Source organism: Molossus molossus, unplaced genomic scaffold (assembly GCF_014108415.1).
Source record: "Molossus molossus isolate mMolMol1 unplaced genomic scaffold, mMolMol1.p scaffold_m16_p_20, whole genome shotgun sequence".
Classification (NCBI taxonomy): domain Eukaryota; kingdom Metazoa; phylum Chordata; class Mammalia; order Chiroptera; family Molossidae; genus Molossus; species Molossus molossus.
The window spans coordinates 26936234-26957781 of record NW_023425356.1 but is presented as its reverse complement, the minus strand read 5'-3'; the positions used below and the strand labels follow the sequence as shown (position 1 = coordinate 26957781).

The following is a 21548-nucleotide window of genomic DNA, read 5'->3' as shown; positions in this document are numbered from 1 at the left end:
CCATGCATCAAGAGGTTGTCAGTTTGATTCCTGGTCAGGGCACATGCCAAGGTGGTGGGCCAAATCCTCAGTGGGGGCATGTAGGAGGTGGCCAATTGATGTTCTCTCTCATCGATGTTTCTATCTCTCCTTCCTTCCTCTCTCTCAGAAATCAATAAAGGAAAAAAAAAGCTTAGGAAGTAAAAAGTACGTATCTCTCACTAATACTTTTTATTCTAAACCCAAAGAAAGCATTATTGTCTGAAAACAAAGGATAGGAAAAAAAAAAGGAAGAGAAAGAAACAGCAGCAATAGTCTACAATTGTGTTCTCCTTGCATATTGAGATGACGCCTCCAGGGGGCAGCACCAAGGCAGAGAAATAGATCACTCAGTTCTTTCCTCTGCTGGGGCTCCCCACAGTTCCCCACCATCACTCCTCCCATTCCTCCCAACTTTATTTTTAGCTGGCAGTGGGAGGGGGCAGGATGGGAGGGAAACTAAAGAAAACAGAAAACGAGGGACAGAGGCACAGAGGACTTCTCACACGGACAGAGAACAACCAAGCATGGAGCTCCCTCTCATCCCTCACCTGTTCTTGTCCCTGATGTTCCTGACAGGTGAGGGAGGTTAACTTCTTGGTTTCTGATGGGACTTGAAGATATTTGGATTGTTTGGCATTGGGACGTCAGGGTTAAAATTCTTTGGGAGTTAGAGTGAGAGATTGACACTGATTCTCCATTTCTAGTGTGTCTGTATGTGCGTGTGTGTGCGTGCGCAAGTGTGTTTGCATGTTTGCATTCTTATGCCCACACGATATGACTGAGGTTGTCAGGGCCTTGTATAAGATTTGTGTCCAATTACCTAAAACCTGTGTCCCAAGCCCTGGAGAAGTTAGGGGAACAAAAAGAAACATGATGTGACCTTCCATGTGGCTACTCTGATTCCTATTATCCCCCTCCCTACCTCTCTCTACAGCTGATAGCCTCTGGGGCCTGAGGCATAACTGACTAACCGCGTAGTCAGAACTCTGGGTTTATCTAACCGATAAGCTACAGTTCCTAGTCATACAGCCCTGCCATTTTCCTGGATGCAAAAAGCTCACATACAAAACACCTTTTTGAAAATGAGCATGGTTTGAGACAGAGCTGTAGCCAATGGTAGTAGTGGTCGTGGGTGGCTTAAGAGGGGGTTACTTGAAAGGAAGGAGCAAGACACAGGGAAAGAACCATGGGAGAGACCAGAGCCTGGAATTTTTCCTCACCAGTGCCCTGTAATCTTCGTTTCCTAAAATACCAGCTCTGATTTTAAAGGGATGGAAGGGAAGAATCAGCCAGACATGATTTGGGGGATGGGGGTAGGGGTCTTTAGAGTGGGTCGAGAGTTAAGGAAGAAATGCAGGGGCAGTTGGGAGGGTGGGTGAGTTTAGAAAGGAAGCTGGTTGTGAGAAACTTTAGGGTGAAGGGACCCTTGCTAAGGATGAATGGCAAACAGTGTGTGTGGGCAGGCGGGTGGCCCCACCCAGTTAATTACCACTGAGGTTTTCAGGGCCGGGATCAACCAGAGACCTAGACATTGAAGCATGAGAGTGAGAGTGTGACAATGACACTAGGAGTTGAGAAGAGAAAGAGGAGAGACCCAGACATTCAGTGTTCCTTCATCTCCTGTTCTCCCTGGGGTCCTGGTTTCGGGGAGAACTTGAAAGGAATGGTTCTGGGGCTGCAGACAGTCTCTCTCCCTCTTTTGACCCAGACAGCTTGGGGAGGAAGATGCGTAGGAGGGATGATGTGGAAAAGAGGAACTTGACCCAGACATGTCTGTAAATTAGATTTCAGTGGTTGGAATGGAAATACAGCTGTGCACTAGCATGGCAGAGGGCTGCAGGTCGGACAGCTCGACCCAAATACAGGAAGGAGATCATCCTTGCTTGGAGCTCTGAGTACATGACATTCACAGAGGCCAGGTCAGCTTATGAGTAACAAGCAAAGCTTTCCTTCACAGCTTCTCTCTGGTGTGCCTCTCTGGGCATTCATTAGCCTCTCTGCCTGCTTGCTGTTAACCTTATGATCCTGGCCCCCCACCCAGGTCTCTGCTCCCCCTTTAACCTGGATGTGCATCGCCCACGTCTATTCCCAGGGCCACCTGAGGCTGAATTTGGATACAGTGTCTTACAGCATGTTGGAGAGGGACAGCGATGGTGAGGAGGAAGCCAGAGGGCCATGGGACTGGGACTGAGATGGAGATGTTGAAGGGGAGGCAAGGAAGATGGGAATCTAAACGAATCTGGTCTTTCAGAAGTAGCTGGGGCCCTAGATTTGCCACCCCATGCACTTTCTCTCTGGCCTATCTCAAAGGTCATGTTTATGTTCATATCTTCCCCCAGGATGCTGGTGGGTGCTCCCTGGGATGGGCCTTCAGGCGACCGAAGGGGAGACATTTACCGCTGCCCCATAGGGGCCTCCCACAATGCCCCATGTGCCAAGGGCCACCTGGGTAAGGAGATGCCTCACTCTTCCACTGCTAACCCCTAACCTTCATACGCTAGTAACTTTGACCTCTTGTATCTCACCTTCACCCTCATATCCCACATACTCCTGTCCCTGACTTGATCCTGGTCTCTTCTCATGCTCTTCCAAAATCACCCTGAATTCAAGCACCCCCTCTGTGACTCCATGGTCTCATACTCTTCTACCCCGCTCCAACCAGGTGACTATCCACTGGGAAACTCATCTCATCCTGCTGTGAATATGCACTTGGGGATGTCTCTACTAGAGACAGGTGGTGATGGGGGATTCATGGTGAGTTAAGGAAAGGGTGGGGGCAGGGTCTCTGAAGGCTTGTGGCAGAGAAAAGAGCAGTATGTTAAAGGGAAACTGGTCTCTGTGGAGGGTCAAGGAGTTAAAAATCTTAGAAAGGAAGGAGGGGCATCTCAGGGAGTGGTCTGAACGCCTCCTTCTACCCTACTTCTGAGCGAGCCCTCCCAACCTGGGAGTAACTGTCTCCCACCTCCCCCCAGGCCTGTGCCCCTCTCTGGTCTCGTGCTTGTGGTTCTTCTGTCTTCAGTTCTGGAATATGTGCCCATGTAGATGCTTCATTCCGGCCCCAGGGAAGCCTGGCACCCACCGCACAACGTAAGCCAGAAGAGGGGCCTGAGGATTCAGTCCTCAGAATGGGGTTCAGGGTGGGGAAAAGATGGGGCATCAGGGTATGATGCTTGGCAGGGGGCCTGCATGGCTGTCCTCATTGCTACCTAATGTATCTGCATGTGCTCCATGTTTCCTAACGGATTAGAATTCAGACTCTACCAGGGCATTAAGACTCCATGGACTGATCGAACCAACTTCACAAACTCAACTCTCACTGCACCCTCCACACCCTTGAGTACAGCATTTGCCTCACCATTCTCCAATGTATCATCTCCTTTATACGGCCATCTCCTTTTGTTTAGAGTTCTCCATCCAAGTGCCTTTTCTTATGTTCTCTCCTCAACCGTCTTCAGTCTTCAATATATTTTCAGTTGCTGCCTTCTTTGATTCCCCACCCTCAAAACTCTCTTTTCTCCCACTGCATAGAGTGGTGCTATGTTTTTAACCTAGTGCTTATTATTATTATTATTGTTTAATCCTCACCTGAGGATATTTTTACATTTATCTTCAGACAGAGTGAGAGGGAGAGAAAGAGAGAGAGAGAAACATCTATGTGAGAGAGACACATTGATTGGTTGTTTCCTGCACAACCCAAACCAGGACTGGAGACGAATGCAACCGAGGTACGTGCCTCTGGCTGGAATCGAACCCGCGACTCTTTGGTTCATGGACTGATGCTCTAACTGCTGAGCCAAACCAGCCAGGGCTATTATTTATTTATTTATTTATTTATTTATTTATTTATTATTTATTTATTTTCTTTATTGATTTTAGAGAGAGAAGAAGAGAGAGGGAGAGAGAGAGAGAAACATCAATGAGAGAAAACATCGATTTGCTGCCTCCTGCATGCCCCATCCCCCCAGGAATTGGGCCCATAACCTGGACATGTGCCCTGATCAGGAATCAAACTGGCGACCTCTTGGTGTTTGGGTCAATGTTCAACCACTGAGCCACACTGGCTGGGCTATTATTATTATTATTTTTAAATATGTTTTTATTGATTTTTTTAGAGGGAGAGAGAGAAAGAGATAGAAGCATTGATGTGAGAAAGAAAATCAATTGGCTGCCTCCCGCACACTCCCTACCAGAGATTGAGCCCGCAACCTGGGTATGTAGAATCAAACTGGAGACCTCTCAGGCCATGGACCAATGCTCAATCCACTGAACCACACAAGCTGGGCTTAATTATTATTTTTTATTTCTTTTTAGTAAATTGCATGTATGCTCAACTCCTCTTTTATTCACTTCTACATTTACCCAGATCCTGGCATACTACCTTTCTTGTATATCAGAAGTGCCTAATAAATGTTTAAATTGAATGTGACCTCTTCCCTTGTAGCCCTCATGCCCAGTATCCTGTACCCCTCTGCTCTCCATCACCACACCCCTCCTCCTAGGCTGCCCCACATACATGGATGTCGTCATCGTCTTGGACGGCTCCAACAGCATCTACCCCTGGTCTGAAGTTCAGACTTTCCTACGGAGACTGGTGGGAAGACTGTTTATCGATCCAGAGCAGATACAGGTAAGGGAAGGCAATACAGATGGGCTTGGAGGAGAGAGACGGAGAGAGGAGATAAATGTGGGTCGTGTCTTCAGTGGTATCCAGGCGCTCATCTTCCCTCCTTCACATGCTTTCTTCTCTCTCCCTGCCTTCATGTACACACTTCAGTTGACTGTATACTTAATTCTCAGGTGGGACTGGTACAGTATGGCGAGAGCCCTGTACATGAGTGGTCCCTGGGAGATTTCCGAACCAAAGAAGAAGTGGTGAGAGCAGCGAGGAACCTGAGTCGGCGGGAGGGACGAGAAACAAAGACTGCGCAAGCAATCATGGTGGCCTGGTGAGGCGCTGGGAAGGAGAGTGTGGGAGGCCAGAGTAAGGAGGGCCTAGAAGGGTTGCGGGATGGTTTGGAGTACAGTGTGCACATCCCAAGATGCTCTGCATGCTTATCTTTGTGAACACTAATGATGGGGGGCAGGGGAAGCTATGCTGACTGTCATTGCATTCCCTCCCTTCACATTTCTATGAAATATCTATGTTGGTATCTTTCCATGTTTCTGCTTTACATTTATCTCTGTAGACAGAGCGTTCTCTCTCTCTCTCTCTCTCTCTCTCTCCTTCTACTCCCACTTGGATCTTGGCCCTCGGGTTCTCCACCACTCATGTCCTTGCTCACTTTCCAAGCATGATTCAAACTCATTCTGGGAAGACTAGCCTGACCTGACCATTCTTCTTCATTCTACATTCCCTTAATATTTGTCCTCCCAAATGCACTATTTGCTAAGTTAATCTAGGAATGAATGAAGTTTATACTTATTGCTCTGGCCGGGTAGCTCAGTTGGTTAGAGCATCAACCTGATATGCCAAGTTTGTGGGTTCAATCCCCAGTAAGGGCACATACAAGAATCAACCGATTAATGCATAGATATATAGAACAACAAAAATCAATCTCTCTCTAAAATCTATTTAAAATTCTGTTTTCTTTATTGATTTTAGAGAGAGAGGAAGGAAGAGGAAGAGAGAGATAGAAATATCAATATGAGAGAACATCAGTTGGCTGCCTCCTGCATGCTCCTCACTGGGGATCTGGCCCGCAACCTGGGCATGTGCCCTGACTGGCAATCAAACCAGCAACCTCTTGGTGCATGGGTCAACACTCAACCAGTGAGCCACACCAGCTAGGCTCTCTAAAATCTATTTAAAAAATAAAAATAAATTTAAAAAGGAATTTTATACTTATTTGCATTGCTGATATGCTATTCTACATGTTCTATGATATTCAAGCATTTGAGCTCTTACTGTGTGACAGTCTCCATGCTAGACACTGTTGGGGAGATGGTCTCAAAGGCAAGATGCCTGACCTCGGTGAACTGCTGATACTGTCAAGTTGTGTGTGTGTGTGTGTGTGTGTGTGTGTGTGTACATCTGATCGCACCTCCTGTCTCTCTCTTCTCAGCACAGAAGGATTCAGTCAGTCCCATGGGGGCCGACCAGAGGCTGCCAGGCTACTGGTGGTTGTCACTGATGGAGAATCACATGATAGAGAGGAGCTTCCCGCAGCACTGAAGGCCTGTGAGGCTGGAAGAGTGACCCGCTATGGGATTGCTGTGAGACTCTACTCTGGATCTGGAAGGATGGCGTGGGGTGGGGATGGTGACATTGACTGGGAACTCGAGAAAAACGAGCATAAACCACCCCCAGACTTCAGCCACATTTCCCTTTCTTCACTTTAGTTGGCTGTGTTCTGTACCAGCTCTAACATCTCAATCCACACAGCTAACAGACCCCACCTTTACCTTCTGATCCCAGGTCCTCGGTCACTATCTCCGGCGGCAGCGAGACCCCAGCTCTTTCCTGCGGGAAATCAGAGCTATCGCCAGTGATCCAGACGAAAGATTCTTTTTCAATGTCACAGATGAAGCTGCACTGACTGACATTGTGGACGCGCTAGGAGACCGAATTTTTGGCCTTGAGGGTAATGATTACCCTTGAAGAAATGGAAGACAAGGAAGGGGGCGTTCTGGAGTATAGGTGGGGTTTTGGAATGAGTTCAGTAGGTCAAAGCGGGAACTGTCTTCCCTAATATTGCCTCAATATTTTCTCATGCTCAAGGGTCCCACGAAGAAAACGAAAGTTCCTTTGGTCTGGAAATGTCTCAGATTGGTTTCTCTACTCACCGGCTAAAGGTTGGACAGCCTGACCCCTCCATGACCCCTCTCAACCTCTGACTCCTTCCAGCCTCTGATTCAGACAACTTCAACCCTAGGGCTCTTCTATATTCCTCCCTTAACCAATGTCCATTTTGATCTGCTCATGTCTTTCAAACTGATCCCAGCATACACTCAGTGACCCTCTTAGTCCTGGAGTTTTTTTCTTACTCCCCGCTGTCTGTTCAGTGACCCTATCTGGTTCTGCCCTACAGGATGGGATTCTCTTTGGGATGGTGGGGGCCTATGACTGGGGGGGCTCAGTGTTATTATGGCTTGAAGAAGGTCACCACCTTTTCCCCCCACGGACGGCCCTGGAAGATGAGTTCCCCTCTGCACTGCAGAACCACGCAGCCTACCTGGGTGAGTAGCAGAGATTTGTAGAGGCTTGGGAGGTGGGGGAACGCTTCCCCAGTGTGAGGTATGAGGAGGTACCGCCTCGCCTCGTAACTTCTGCAATCGCTCACTGATCTTCTGCTACTCTCCTTGGGACCTCCTCCTGTGCCTTTAGGGAACCCTCCCATTCTGACCCCATCTTCTTTTCTTTTCACCCCTGATTCCTCGCCCACTTCCAGGTTACTCTGTTTCCTCCATGCTTTTGCGGGGTGGACAACGCCTCTTTCTCTCAGGGGCTCCTCGGTTTAGACATCGAGGCAAGGTCATCGCCTTCCAGCTTAAGAAAGATGGGGCTGTGAGGGTCGCCCAGAGCCTCCAGGGGGAGCAGGTAGGGCATCCAAGGGAAATCCAGCCTGTAGGGGAAGAGAGTAAAGGGGCAGGAGGTGGGCCTGAAGTCTGCTGATTTCTGTTTGGCAGGATCTGTTGGGGTCTAAGGAGCAGATTGACAGGCTGGTGGGTGCTTCCCACTTGTTCACAATCACCTTCCCTTTTCTCTGGGTTCACCACTCCCCAGATTGGCTCATACTTTGGCAGTGAGCTCTGCCCATTGGATACAGATGGGGATGAAACAACTGATATCTTACTTGTGGCTGCTCCCATGTTTCTGGGACCTCAGAACAAGGAGACAGGATGTGTTTATGTGTATCTGGTGGGTCAGGTGAGACTTGCTGGGATCCCCTAGAACTGGTTTGCTGGTGGTGGAGAGAGGGAGGGAGGGAAGGCACATATATTTGAGGATTGGCTGAGAGGTTGGGACTATCAGATCAACATCTCTCTTCTCCTCTCCTCCACTAGCAGTCCTTGCTAACACTCCAGGCAACACTTCAGCCAGAACCCCCCCAGGATGCTCGGTTTGGTTTTGCCATGGCTGCCCTTCCTGACATGAACCAAGATGGTTTTGCTGATGTGGCTATAGGGGCACCCCTGGAGGATGGGCATCACGGAGCACTGTACCTCTATCATGGGACCCAGAATGGAATCAGGCCCCATCCTGCCCAGGTCAGGAATGCCCAAATAAAACAGGGGCATGGTGGGAGGAAGGGAGAGGGAGATGTGTTCTTTGCTTATCAGTGTTCCCCTGGACTTGAAATCCGAACTGAACAAATGCTTTTTTATTAATATAGTAGCCCCCCGTTACCCATGGGGAATATGTTCCAGGACCCCCAGAGGATGGCTGAAACTGCAGATAGTACCAGACTTTACATATACTATGTTATATATTTGTTCCTATACATAAATACCTATGATATTTAATTTATAAATTATGAACAGTAAGTGATTAACAACAATAATAAAATAGAACCATTATAACAATATACTATAATAAAAGTTATGTGAATGTGGCATTATTACATAAAATAAGGGTTACTGGAACAAAGCAATGTGATACCTTCACAGTTGATCTGATAGCTAAGACAGCTACTAAGTGACTAACAGTGGGTAGAATATTCAATGTGAATACATTGGACAAAGGGATGATTCATGTCCCAGGTGGGACAGAGTGAGACAGCTTAAGATTCTATCCCATGGGGGGTGGGTGCAAAGAGGAGGGGGTCACTGGGGAAAAGGGGGGGGGGGCATCTGTAATACTTTCAACAATAAAAATAAAAAGATTCTATCCCACTACTCAGAATGGCACAAAGTTTAAAACGTATGAATTGTTTATCTGGAAGATTTTTATTAAATACTTTCAGACCATGGTGAACAGCAGAAAGTGAAACCATGGAGAAGGGGGAACTACTGTGGTTACAAAGGTGCGCTGGGGGGGGGGGGGGGATACAGGCTGCTATCCTAGGGACTGTGTACATGGGCACGTCTCCCGTATTCCTTCCCACGCCTGATGAAAGAATTGGGCGCCAGGTGGGAGGCCTGGGAGCCCAGGTGTGTGAGCCCCTGCTCAGTCTCCCCTCTTCCTCTCAGCGGGTTGCTGCTGTCTCCATGCCACAGTCCCTCAGCTACTTCGGTCGGAGTGTGGATGGCCGGTTAGATCTGGATGGAGATGACCTGGTAGATGTGGCTGTGGGTGCCCAAGGGGCAGCCATCCTGCTCAGGTGAGTGGTCCCATTTCAAGGAACAGTGGACAGCAGAGCAGAGCTGTTACAAGCAAGGGATTTGGAGTCACAGGCTTGGATTTGGATTTCTTGGTTGACTTACTTCGCGTCTCCATTTCCTGGTTTTTAAAAAGAGAAGAATACCTACTTTATAGGCTTACTGTGAGGATTAAGTGACATAATCCATGTAAAGATCTTAACACAGTGCCTAGCATGTAGGAAGTACTTATTAAAATGTTAGCTATTTGTTATCTTACTTCTGTCAGAAAGTTCAGGGGAGGGTGACCCAGGGACACCCAGCCCTCTATTTTTTCCTTGGACCTCAAAGAGGCAAACACTGGGAGCTGACTTTCTCCAGGTCTTTGCTCCTACTGCTAGAATTTCTTTCCCACCCTGTTCCTAGCTCCCGGCCCATTGTCCACCTGGCCTCTTCACTGGCTGTGACCCCGCCGGCCATCAGTGTGGTTCAGAAAGACTGCCTGCGGCGAGGCCAGGAGGCAGCCTGCCTCTCTGCAGTCCTTTGCTTCCAAGTGACCTCCCGCACTCCTGGCCGCTGGGATCGCCGATTCTGTGAGTGACTACAGGGCATCCTGGGCAACTCTCAACCCTTGCCTGCCTTGGTCTCTTAACCCTCTTGACCCTCACTCTTGCCTGCCCCCTTCAGACATTCGGTTCACAGCATCACTGGATGAGTGGACTGCTGGGGCCCGTGCAGCGTTTGACGGCTCTGGCCAGAGACTGCCCCCTAGGCGGCTCCGGCTCAGTGTGGGGAATGTGACTTGTGAGCAGCTGCACTTCCATGTGCTGGTGAGGAGGGGCTGCGAATGGCTTTCATCAGGGCCTGGGAGTGAGGGGAAGGTTGGATCAGAGGAGGAATTTCTGCCGGATTTTCAGAAATTCAGACTGTGGAGTTGGGCTGGGCTGGGTTTGAATTCTAACTCTGCCATTTACCATCTGTGTAATCTGGAAGGTCACATAACCTGAAAACCTGTTTCTTTGCCTGCAAAATGGAGGGGAAGGGGAATAATAACTGCACCATAAGAGTTGTATTAGAAGCAAATGCGGCCCTGGCAGGGCAGCTCAGTTGATTAGAGCATCTTTGCTCTACGCCAAGGTTGCGGGTTTGATCTCCAGTCAGGGTACAAACAGGAATTGACCAGTGAATGCATGTGAGTGGAACAACATATCAATGTGTTTCTCTCTCTCTCTCTCTCTCAAATCAATCAATAAGTAATTTTTTTCTTTATTGACTTTAGAGAGAGAGAAAGGGAGAGGGAGAGAGAGACAGAAACATCGATGAGAGAGAACATCGATTGGCTGCCTCCTGCACGCTCCCCCACCGGGGACCTGGTCCACAACCTGGGCATGTGTCCTGACCAAGAACCAAACTGGAGACCTCCTGGCGCATGTGTCTACTCTCAACCACTGAGCTACACCGGCCCAGCAATATATAATTTTTTAAAAAATAAGTAAATGTGATAGTATTGATAAAAACCTTAGGATAGCCCTGGCCAGTTTGCTCAGCGCTTAGAGCATCAGCCCGCAGACCAGAGAATCCCGTGTTCGGTTCCCGCTAAGGGCATGTACCTTGGTTGCAGTTTGTCCCCGGCCCTGGTTGGGGTCGTGTGGAGGGCAACCAGTCGATGTGTCTCTCTCACATGGATAGTTCTCTCTCTTTCTCTCCCCCCTCCTCACTCTATCTGAAGATAAATGCAAAAAAAAAACACAAAAAAACCCCACCTTAGAACAGTGCCCAACACACAGAAAGTGCTCAGTAAATGATCACTGTAATCATCACATTCTGTAGGGTCCTGGGTTGTACTCCTAACCCTGGCTCCCCATGATCCTTGATTCTGGTTTCTCTCAGGATACATCAGATTACCTCCGGCCAGTGACCTTGACTGTGACCTTTGCTTTGGACAACACCACTAAGCCAGGGCCCGTGCTGGATGAGGGCTCGCTCACCTCTATACGAAAGCTGGTCAGCAGGGCCCAGCCCCGCCCTGCCCCTGGGTCCCATCACTACCTTCTCAGCGACTTCAAGAGAAGGGGGAGGGAGGAGACAGACCAGAGTGAGATCTGACCCGGGCGCCCACTCTTCTCTTTGCACTTCCCTCCCAACTCCATTCCTTTCTCCTGGCCTTCTTCTCCGCCCTTAGACCCTTTTCTCTCCTCTAGGTCCCCTTCTCAAAGGACTGTGGCCATGACAATGAATGTGTCACGGACCTGGTGCTGCGAGCTCATATGGACATCAGAGGCTCCAGGTGGGATGGACATAAAGTGGCCAAAGCAGGGTGACCTGAGCCAGGCTGGAAGGGACTAGAAGGGAACCGGGGGGTTGTCCTTGCCCAGGGGAACGGAAGTGAGGCTTCCAGCTCCTTCAACTGCTGAGTTCTCCCTCATCCTCCCAGGAAGGACCCGTTCGTGGTTCAGAGTGGCCGGCGGAAAGTGCTGGTGTCAGCAGCTCTGGAGAACCGGAAGGAAAATGCCTACAACACAAGTCTGAGCCTCAGCTTCTCTAGAAACCTTCACCTGGCCAGTTTCACGCCTCAGGTGCCCTTGAGGGAGGGGCTCCGGGAGGAGTCAGAGAAGGAGGAGGGAGAAGATTGGGGTGTTGTCCTCGGCTCTGAGGGACTGTAGAGAAAGGCTCAGTGTTTAGGGGCTGCCGGGAGGGGAGCCGCTGCGGTCCCAGCTCCAGTCTCCACCCCCATCTCTCTGCTCTCAGAGGGACAGGTCAGTGAAGGTGGAATGCACAGCCCCTTCCCCTCATGCCCGGCTCTGCAGTGTGGGATATCCTGTCTTTCAGACTGGAGCCAAGGTAAGTTGGGGCCCAGGATGAGGAAGGGGCTCTGAGAGAGCAGGGGCTGGACCTGGCAGGGCCTGGGAGCTTAGAGAAGGAGGCACGCAAGGGCTCCTGCTCCTCTGTAGTTGCCCCATGGATAGGAATCTACCATGACCCCATGTCTTCTGCCTCCAGGTGACCTTTCTGCTAGAGTTTGAGTTTAGCTGCTCCTCCCTCCTGAGCCAGGTCCTTGTAAGGCTGACTGCCACCAGGTGAGAACAAAGGGAACCTCCTCTCAGCCCTCTCCTCTTGGGTCTTGGTAGTGGTGGTGGTATGTGTGTTGGGGGGTGGGGGGATAAATAGCATTGACTCCTCTACTCCAGAGAGGGGTATCTGAGACAGGATGTCAGCCTCTCCCCATGACCCTACAGCAACAGCCTGGAGAGAAATGGGACCCTTCAAGATAACACAGCCCAGACCTCAGCCTACATCCAATACGAACCTCACCTTCTCTTCTCTAGGTATGGCTCAGGCCCCCCAACCCCATTCTGACCCCAGACTCATACTCTTTACCTTTCCACCTCTCCTTTCATGTGCTTCAGTGTTCCCCAAAACCCGAACCCTTGGGGCTGCTCCATCTTTTTGCCCCCAATCCCACTCATGCGAAACCTTCTCTTTTAAGCATCTTACTTTCCTCCTGGGTATGGGGCTTGGCTGGGCCCTGGGCATTGGAGCAGGAGTGCGGGGATTTGGGAAGTGGCTGGTCTGTCATGTCCCATTTCTGTCTTCTCTGTGTACCCTGATTTCTTTATCCATGTGCTGGTTTGGCCTTTCCTGAATACATACGTATGCTGACCATGTGCCTGACGTGGCTGTGACCATGTACTTCCTGATTTGATGTCCACGCAGTGAGTCCACCATGCACCGCTATGAGGTTCATCCATATGGGACCCTCCCGGTGGGTCCTGGCCCCGAATTTAAAACCACTCTTAGGGTAAGAACCTGGAGGGGCCTTGGCATGAGCAGGGGGGAGGGGGAGGAGTCCTGGCAAAAGGACAGGGAGAATCTCTCTTAGATTTCAGTGGTATCTAGGGTAAAGGGGAATCGATGAGGAAGGGCCTTCTGTCTCCTGCCTCTTCCCATTTCCAATTGTCCTCTCAGGTCCAGAACCTTGGCTGCTATGTGGTCAGTGGCCTCATCATCTCAGCCTTCCTTCCAGCTGTGGCCCGTGGGGGCAATTACTTCCTGTCACTGTCTCAAGTCATCACTAACAATGTGAGTCTGGGCTAGGTGTACGTGGAGCCCTCCCACCTTGATCTGGTGGGCTCACTAGTTCCTTATCTGCCGGGTCACCGCTCTCAGGGTTCCTCCCCCCGGGGACCTTTCTTTTACGTATGTGGCTTCTTTGAGAAGGAAGAAAGGGATTACCCCGCTGCAAGAGTATGGGCAGTGTGCTGCTGCGCAGCCTGGAGAGGCTGGCCTCTCACCATCAAGAGAGTCCTTCAGGTTGGATCTCCCCCCAGGCCAGCTGCACAGTGCAGAATCTGACGGAGCCCCCAGAGTCCCATGTGCATCCAGAGGAGCTTCAGCACACGAACAGGCTGGTATGAGTCACGAGAATGGGGAAAATGTGTCCAGAGTGGGAACCGTAGAATTTGGAGCCTTGGGATTGGAGGTGGAGGCTGGAGTGGGAAGTGGGGCATCTTTCCACCCCAGGTCCTGATCTCTCTCTCTCGTGATAGAATGGGAGCAATACTCGGTGTCAGGTGGTGAGGTGCTACCTCGGGCGGCTCGCAAAGGGGACCGAGGTCTCTGTTGGACTACTGAGACTGGTTCACAATGAATTTTTCCGGAGGGTAAACCTTTATTTCCTACTACTCTCCCCTTCTGTTCCTATCTGGAACTTGAGCATAAGCTTTGGAAGTAAACAGACCCACGTTCAAGTTCCACTTTGCCTCTTACTAGCTGTTGGACCTTGAGCAAGTTATTTGATCTCTCCAAGCTTCTTTCTTCTCATCTCTTAAATGGGGATGATAATACCTACATTAAGGAGTTGTTGTAAAGAATAAATGAATAATGAGATGTACTCACTAAAAGCTAGTTATTGTCCTCCATTTATCATCCCTTGTGCCATGCTAATAATCAATCACCACTGATAGGATACCTAAATTCAATCAATTAAAAATTCAGAAGTGCCTACTATATATGTATGTATTTATTTATTTTAGATATGTTTTTATTGATTTTTTTTTTAGGGAGAGAGAGATATAGAAACATTGATGTGAGAGAGAAACATCAATTGGCTGCCTCCTGCACTCCCCACACTGGGGATTGAGCCCAAAACCCGGGCACGTGCCCTGACAGAGAATCAAACCAGGACCTCTCAGTCCATGGGACAACCTCAATCCACTGAGCCACACTGGCTGGGCCATTTTTTGTTGTTGTTAATCCGTATCCAAGGATATTTTTCCATTGATTTTTAGATAAAATGGAAGGGAGGGAGGGAGGGAAAGAGAGAGAGACACATCGATTGGTTGCCTCCTGCATGATCGGGACCAGGGATTGAATCTGCAACCCAGGTATGTGCCCTTGACCGTGAATGGAACCCAAGACCCTTTGGTCTGTGGGCCAATGCTCTAACCGCTGAGCCAAACCATCCAGGGCAAGTGCCTACTATATAAAAGGTCCTATACTAGGATACACTGAGGAGAATATCCCCAACATTTAGCACCATGCTTAACTCACTGTAGTGACTTAATACATTTTTGTTAAATGAATGAACAAATAGTTGATATATATATATATTGTATATATTGTAGGGTGGTATATATTGTATATATATATTGTATATATTGTAGGGTATATATTGGATCTAGATTATGAAAGTTTTCTAAAGCTAGGGAGATGAAATTGAATTTAATATGATGGGCAGTTAGGAGTCAATGTGAATTCCTGAGCAGGGAAATGACATCTCAATTATAACAGCTACTTAGTACTAGGGGTGTTTACTGTGCATTCACATATACCATCTACTTTGAATAACACAATGTCCCTGGGATGTAGGCATGTGTTTTAAGGGAAGCTAACTCTGACAGACCATTCCTCTCTAAGTCTTGTTCTCTCTTTATCTCTCTTTGGTATCCTTTTTCTTCATTCATTCATCTATTCATTTTTAATTGATTTTAGAGAGAAAGAGAGAGAAGCATCAATTTGTTTTTCCACTTATATATGCTTTTTGTTTTATTCTTGTATTAGCCCTGATGGGGGATCCAAACCTGCAACCTTGGTGTATTGGGCTGATGCTCTAACCAACTGAGCTAACAAGCTGGGGCATTTATCTATTCTTTTAATAACAATTTGTTGAGAAACCACTAGATATTTGGCACTGTACTAGTTACTAGACACTAGGGACATATAATTAAAGATATTTTAAAAATAAGTTTTTATTGCCCTGGCTGGTTTGGCTCAGCGGTTAGAGCATTGGCCCACAGACTGGAGAGTCCTGGGTTTGGTTCCCGCTAAGGGTATGTACCTTGGTTGCAGTTTGTCCCTGGCCTCGGTTGGGATTGTGTCTCTCTCACATCAATGTTTCTCTCTCTCTCTCCCCCCCTCCCTCTTGCTCTATCAGAAGATAAATGCAAAAAATGTCCTCGGGTGAGGATATATATATATATATATATATATATATATATATGTGTGTATGTGTGTGTTTATTGATTTAAGAGAGAGAGGAAGGGAGAGGGAGAGAGAAAGAAACATTGATGTGAGAGAGACACATCCATCAGTTGCTTCCCTTATGCACCCCGACTGGGGACTGAACCCATAACCTGGGCACATGCCCTGTCCAGGAATCAAACTGGCGACCTTTCAGTGTATGAGACAATGCTCAACCAACTGAGTCACACTGGCCAGGGCTAGAGACACATGATTAATAAGACATAGCCACTGACCTCAGGGATCTTATAATTCAGTGGTGAAAGACAAAAAAGTAAACAGAACATGATAACCTTATCAGGGGTGGTGGGGGTTAGAAGGGAACACTTCCCTAATTCCCAGAGGAGATGATGTCTAAACTTCAACCTAAAGGAGCGGTGGGGCTTTAGCCAAAGAAAGGGAAGTTGAATGCATTCCAGGTAGAGCAAACAACATAATACAGGACCCATGCTTTCCATCTATTACCCTTCTTCTCTTTCCCCATTAGTCTCCAACCTTTGCGTCTGGTCTTGAGAGTCCTGAAAGTTGTGTCTCTCAGCCTCATCTTTGCTACTGGGATTCCAGTTGCCACCCTACCTGATGATCGCTCACTTCAAATGTCTTCCCATCCACTTGTTCTGCAGGCCAAATTCAAGTCTCTGACGGTGGTCAGCACCTTCGAGCTGGGAACTGAGGAGGGCAGTGTCCTACAGTTGACCGAAGCTTCCCGTTGGAGTGAGGTGGGGCTGGGGGCTGAGTTCAAGAGCTGTGAGAATAGTGAGGATGGGGGTGGGGAAAGGACACTTATGGGCTTTTTTCAAAACAGAAGGGTCTCCATTAGGCAGCAATCGGGAAGTCAGAAGTGATAAATCAGGATGCTAGGATCCTACTGCCTCCTCTCCTGCCTTGGTTTCATTCTTTTTAGTCTTCTGTTTTGAAGCTGGCTTTGCTTTAATGTGGGGTGAGGCTAGCTGGGTGAAAGGGTGCAGGTAAAAAACAATTCTCCTCCCCATACAGAGTCTCTTGGAGGTGATTCAGGCTCGCCCTGTCCTCATTTCCCTGTGGATCCTTATTGGTAGTGTCCTGGGAGGGCTGTTGCTGCTGGCCTTCCTTGTCTTCTGCCTTTGGAAGGTAAGCACTGTTTTAGTTGGAAGTATGAGGCATGGTGTCTACGAGCTGAGGGATCTTTGATTGTAGCAGGCAAAACTGGGTTTGTGCTGGGCAGGCTGTGGGTGTCGTGCCTGGATCTCCTCCGTGCTCACAAATATTGGTTGAATTAAACTAAACAGAATAAAATACATTTGAACCTCTTGTTTGAAAGCAGAACCAAAGTGAAGACTTCAGATAAGTCTGCGGGCTATTGGCAAGGTCTCCAGGCAGGGCATTTGACAATACCTCTTACCTCTTCCTTTACAGCTTGGCTTCTTTGCCCGTAAGAAGATCCCTGAGGAAAAGAAGGAAGAGAAATTGGAGCAATGAATATAGAATAAAGTCCTAGGAAGTCCTCCCTGGAAGCTTCTCCAAAAAAGACTTGCAAAAGAGCAGAGGCTTGGGTGCTCAGATGGGACAAGAATAAGCCTCTGGACTGTCTTCCCAGACCTGAACCCTGACTTGACTTCTGAGTCAAGAGGAAGCTGCTGGCAAGAGATGAGGCCTTACCTCAGACAAGAAGGTCTGGCACCCAAACTAGGAACACTCCCACTCTGCTTTCCTCCTCATGTTCATGGTTCCACAGCCAACACGGAGGTCTTTTTCTCTATCCTCAGCCATCAGGAATTTTTGGGCTAGGTCCCTGACTCCTTTCAGATTTCCTCTACATGCTCCTTCACACTCTGGAAAGGACGAGGGCTATCTTCCTCTGTTCCTGGCCTCTCTTCTTCCTGCCTGCTCCCCACTCCACAGGAGGGAGCTGACATTGGCTTGAAAGAAGTAAAGTCAACATCTGCTGCTTTCCTCTGGAGTCTGGTGATTCAGAAAGCCAATTGGGGAGAGTCAACAGGAAAAAAGAGGGAGGAGGAAAAGCCACAAGAGACATTCTGTACAATTCCAAGGAACAGAGAAGCCTTTAGACAGGCAACTGCCATCCCCCTGAAACCTGAGACTTCGTGGTGCACTTACCCGCCCTCAGGTGCTGGTGAAACAGAGCTGCTCCAGGCCTGCTGGGTATGGGTTTCCCAACTCGCACCACACACCAGGAGCAAAGCCAGGTGCCCAATTCTCTGGAGCCAGGGGCCCCCGGCTGGCTAGAGCTGGAATAGCAGAGAAAACTGGATAGCCCAGGCAGTCTTTTTTCTCATCTCTCAGGCCTCACACACTTTTGAGCCCTCCATAAACTACAGAGAAGAGAAAGGATTGCTGCTTGATGGTGGAAAACCTTTCACCTTATCAGCTTTGGGAAGCAACAGCCCCATGGAGTCTGAATGAGTGGGGTCTGCATTGAGGAGGAAGCTAAAGTGAGTGGCAGGAGGTCTCTGGGGAGCAAGCCCTTCCTGCTCAGCACTGGTTGTTTAGCTCCTAGGAAAATGGTTTGTGGGCAACTCCAGTAGCATTTTGTAGGGCTTCTCTGGTAGAATCACTTTTCCAGCCCCAGCCTGATGTTTACTAGAAATTCTCAAGTTAATTTCTATCTTTGGATCACCCCCACTCCCTCCCATTTTTTGGTCATGGCCAGTTAAGATAAGATGGCCAGTTATATTTCTTTGTAATCAAGACGTTGGATACCAAAGTCAGTTATCTGTCTCCAGGGTGTAGCACCCATTTAGAGCTGAGAAGAGAGGAGACCTGATCAGGCATCTGACCAGCAGACACAGAACCTGGCCTTCGGGGCTGTTTTTGAGTTCGTATTTATTTTGGCATGTCTCTGGCCTTTTGCAGAGGGCATTGTCTATGTTTTACAGCATGATAGACAGTACATCAGATGGCCAGAACAAATAAAGTTCAGTGTTAAATGACTTCCAGCTCTATTTGAGTTCCCTAGGATATAGACTTCCCAGGAATGGTGAGAGGTTATTCTTGGTTCCCCTGAAGTGAGAACTCATACGACTGAGACCCTGTGAAAACTTGAAATGTTTTCTGTGATTCTCCCACTGGGGATGTGCTCTAACCTCCTGTGTAAAATGTATGGGTTTGGGAAGCACATAGGCCTAGATTGAAGCCCCAGGTCTGCCATTTATTAGCTAGTGGCCTTGGGCAAGTCATAACTACCCCAAGGCTCAGATAACAACAGGCTGTGTGATAGAGTATTTAAGAATGAAAACAGACTTGGGTTTAAATCTAAGCTGTACTACTTAAAACTTGTTTGACCTTGAACAGATTTAACTTCTCTAAGTCTTGGCTTTCTTGTCTTTAAACTTATTAGGGTTGTGAGTATTAAATGAGATAATTTAAGTAAAGTGAGCCTATGGTAAATCCTCATAAATGGTCACTATTGTTATGCAAATATTTTATTATTAAATAATCTACCCTACCATGTGTTGTGAAGATAAAATGAGAAGTATACTGAAGCATCAGGTAATTTCACAGACCCTGAAGATTTGTTTCTTCTGTGTGCTATTGTCTCCTCTCACTAACTCTTATCCTGTGCCTCCTTCCCTTTGAAATAAGCCCCCATGCCCACTAAGGTGAGAATTAGCTAATTAACTTAGGTTGTAATGGTAGAAATCAAATCTACTTTATTTTCGTAGACAACAAGGGTTCTTCTAGTACCCTAAACAAACATGTGCACCTCAACAGTGGCCTTCTAGAGACCATGTCTCTGCCTCTATTATCTAACCCTGAGAATGGTGGCCTGTTTGGCCTATTAGGCAGGGACAATTATTTTGTGGCAAGCTGATGAGTTATTTTGTGGTAGGAGTCCATGGTGGCCCTCAGTGTACTTCATATAGGCAATATGCTTAATCAGCTTTTTTTGTTGTTGTTAGATAGAGTGGGAGGGAGAGAGAGGAAGAGAGAGAGAAACATCGACGTGAAAGGGACACATCGAGTGGCTGCCTCCCGCGTGACTCAACCAGGGCTGGGGACAAACTGCAACCAAGGTACATGCCCTTAGTGGGAACTGAACCCAGGTCTCTCTGGACTGCAGGCTGACACTCTAACTGCTGGAACCGAACCCGGGTCTCTCTGGACTGCAGGCTGACGCTCTAACCGCTGAGCCAAACCAGCCAGGGCGTTAATCAGCTTTTATGGAGCATACTGTTTATGGGGCTGAGACTAAGGCCATGGTTATGTAGACAGATTTTTCCCTTTTTATCCAAGCCAGCTTCCAAAGGGAGATGAATTTCCTTGAGGATAAGTTTATTAATTCTTTAGCCATATGATTAAAAGAGCACTTTAAAAAAATTAATTTATTGCCCTGGCCAGTTTGGCTCAGCAGTTGGAGCGCCGGCCTGCGGTACAGAAAAACCCGGGTTCGGTTCCCGCTAAGGGCACGTACCTCGGTTGCAGTTTGTCCCCGGCCCTGGTTGGTCGTGCGGGTGGCGGTCACTCGATGTGTCCCTTCACATCGATGTTTCTCTCTCTCTCTCTCTTCCTCTCTCTCCCTCCCACTCTATCTGAACAAAAAATGGAAAAATGTCCTCAGGTGAGGATAAAAAAAAAAAAAATTAATTTATTAAAAAAATTTTTTTTTAGTTGTAACCATTTTTATTTTATTTTATTTATTTTTAAAATATATTTTTCTCCACTTTTTCTTAGTTTATTTTTGTTATAGATGTTTCTCCTTTCCCCCCCTAGACACCCTCATCCCCATCCCTTTTTAAATATGTTTTTATTGATTTTTTTTTAGAGAGAGAGAGAGAAATATTGATGTGAGAAACATCCATTGCCTGCCTCCTGCATGCCCCCTACTGGGGATCAAGCCCACAACCCCGGCATGTGCCGGGACCAGTAATCAAACTGGGACCTCTCAGTCTATGAGATGACATTCAATCCACTGAACCACACCAGCTGGGCTAAAAGAGCACTTTCTTTATTCTTATCCATCTCGAGATCCCTCTCCTCTCTATCCCTCAGTTTCAGAATGGGACTTTCCTTTCTTTTTTCCAGAATGGGGCTTTCTCTAACTCCAATCTATAGCTATTCTTCAGTAAGCCTGTTACCTCTTCCTTTGGAGCAGATCCAGTTTGAAAAACAACAGACTCTCTCCAGACACACTTGTTCCTTCCTTTCTTCTCATTGTTGTGCCTTCATTTCTTCATTCTGTCATGCAGTCACTTATCAGACATTAAGCACCTAATATGTGCCAGGAGATGAAAATAATATACAATACAACTCCTACCATCAAAGAACCCGGTCTAGTAGGGAAAACAGACATGTAAACAAATACTAACAACTAGATAGGTAGTTGCTGTATGACATAGCGGAATTAGAAATGTATTACACACAATTTGGCACACTTTTATGGGGTGTGTGGGGCAAAGGGGAGGTGGCAGGGTAGTAAGGGAAAACTTTATAGAAAAAAATAAAATTGGCTTGAGGGATCATCAGGTGTGAGAGGAGACATTCCAGGGAGGATTAATCACCAGTCTAGAAAGAAACTGTAGTAGATTAGAATCACCTGAGCATTGAGCTGTGACAGTCGTGGGAGATGAGACTGGAGAAGGGAGGGTGCAGCTCCCGATGAGCCTTATAAACCACGTTAAGGACTTTGAGCTGCATCCATAAGGCTTTTTCACACGTTTGAAAGGGCTTGCGAGGGCCCCGCGGTAGACCAGTTGGCTGGGACTGACTTCCAACCAGAATTGCCGAGTTTGAGTTTTAAGAGCAGAATTTTTTTTTTCCCCCTAAAGAACGGG

At 47.8% G+C, this 21548-nt stretch overlaps 1 protein-coding gene across 3 annotated transcripts; it reads left to right on the top strand.

The window, feature by feature from the left end:
* The first annotated feature begins 477 nt into the window (after nt 1–477).
* On the top strand, nt 478–18707 carry ITGA10 (integrin subunit alpha 10). Of its 3 annotated transcripts, XM_036272674.1 has the most exons (30): nt 478–597; nt 2063–2174; nt 2361–2470; nt 2684–2775; nt 2994–3108; nt 4521–4648; nt 4819–4967; nt 6084–6234; nt 6437–6602; nt 6740–6813; nt 7050–7197; nt 7410–7558; nt 7745–7888; nt 8026–8229; nt 9151–9281; nt 9685–9851; nt 9946–10088; nt 11149–11262; nt 11460–11545; nt 11693–11834; nt 12007–12099; nt 12259–12335; nt 12495–12584; nt 12973–13057; nt 13225–13338; nt 13587–13667; nt 13806–13919; nt 16401–16496; nt 16774–16887; nt 17173–18707. In XM_036272674.1, exons 1-30 carry the CDS (start codon nt 546–548, stop codon nt 17233–17235), a joined length of 3504 nt encoding a protein of 1167 aa, XP_036128567.1. In that variant the 5' UTR covers nt 478–545; the 3' UTR covers nt 17236–18707. The 3 variants fall into 3 exon arrangements, with proteins under 3 accessions (XP_036128567.1, XP_036128569.1, XP_036128568.1); XM_036272675.1 differs by lacking the exons at nt 2361–2470; nt 2684–2775; nt 2994–3108 and having other exon boundaries at nt 511–597; XM_036272676.1 differs by lacking the exons at nt 2063–2174; nt 2361–2470; nt 2684–2775; nt 2994–3108 and having other exon boundaries at nt 502–597.
* Nucleotides 18708–21548: the final 2841 nt, after the last annotated feature.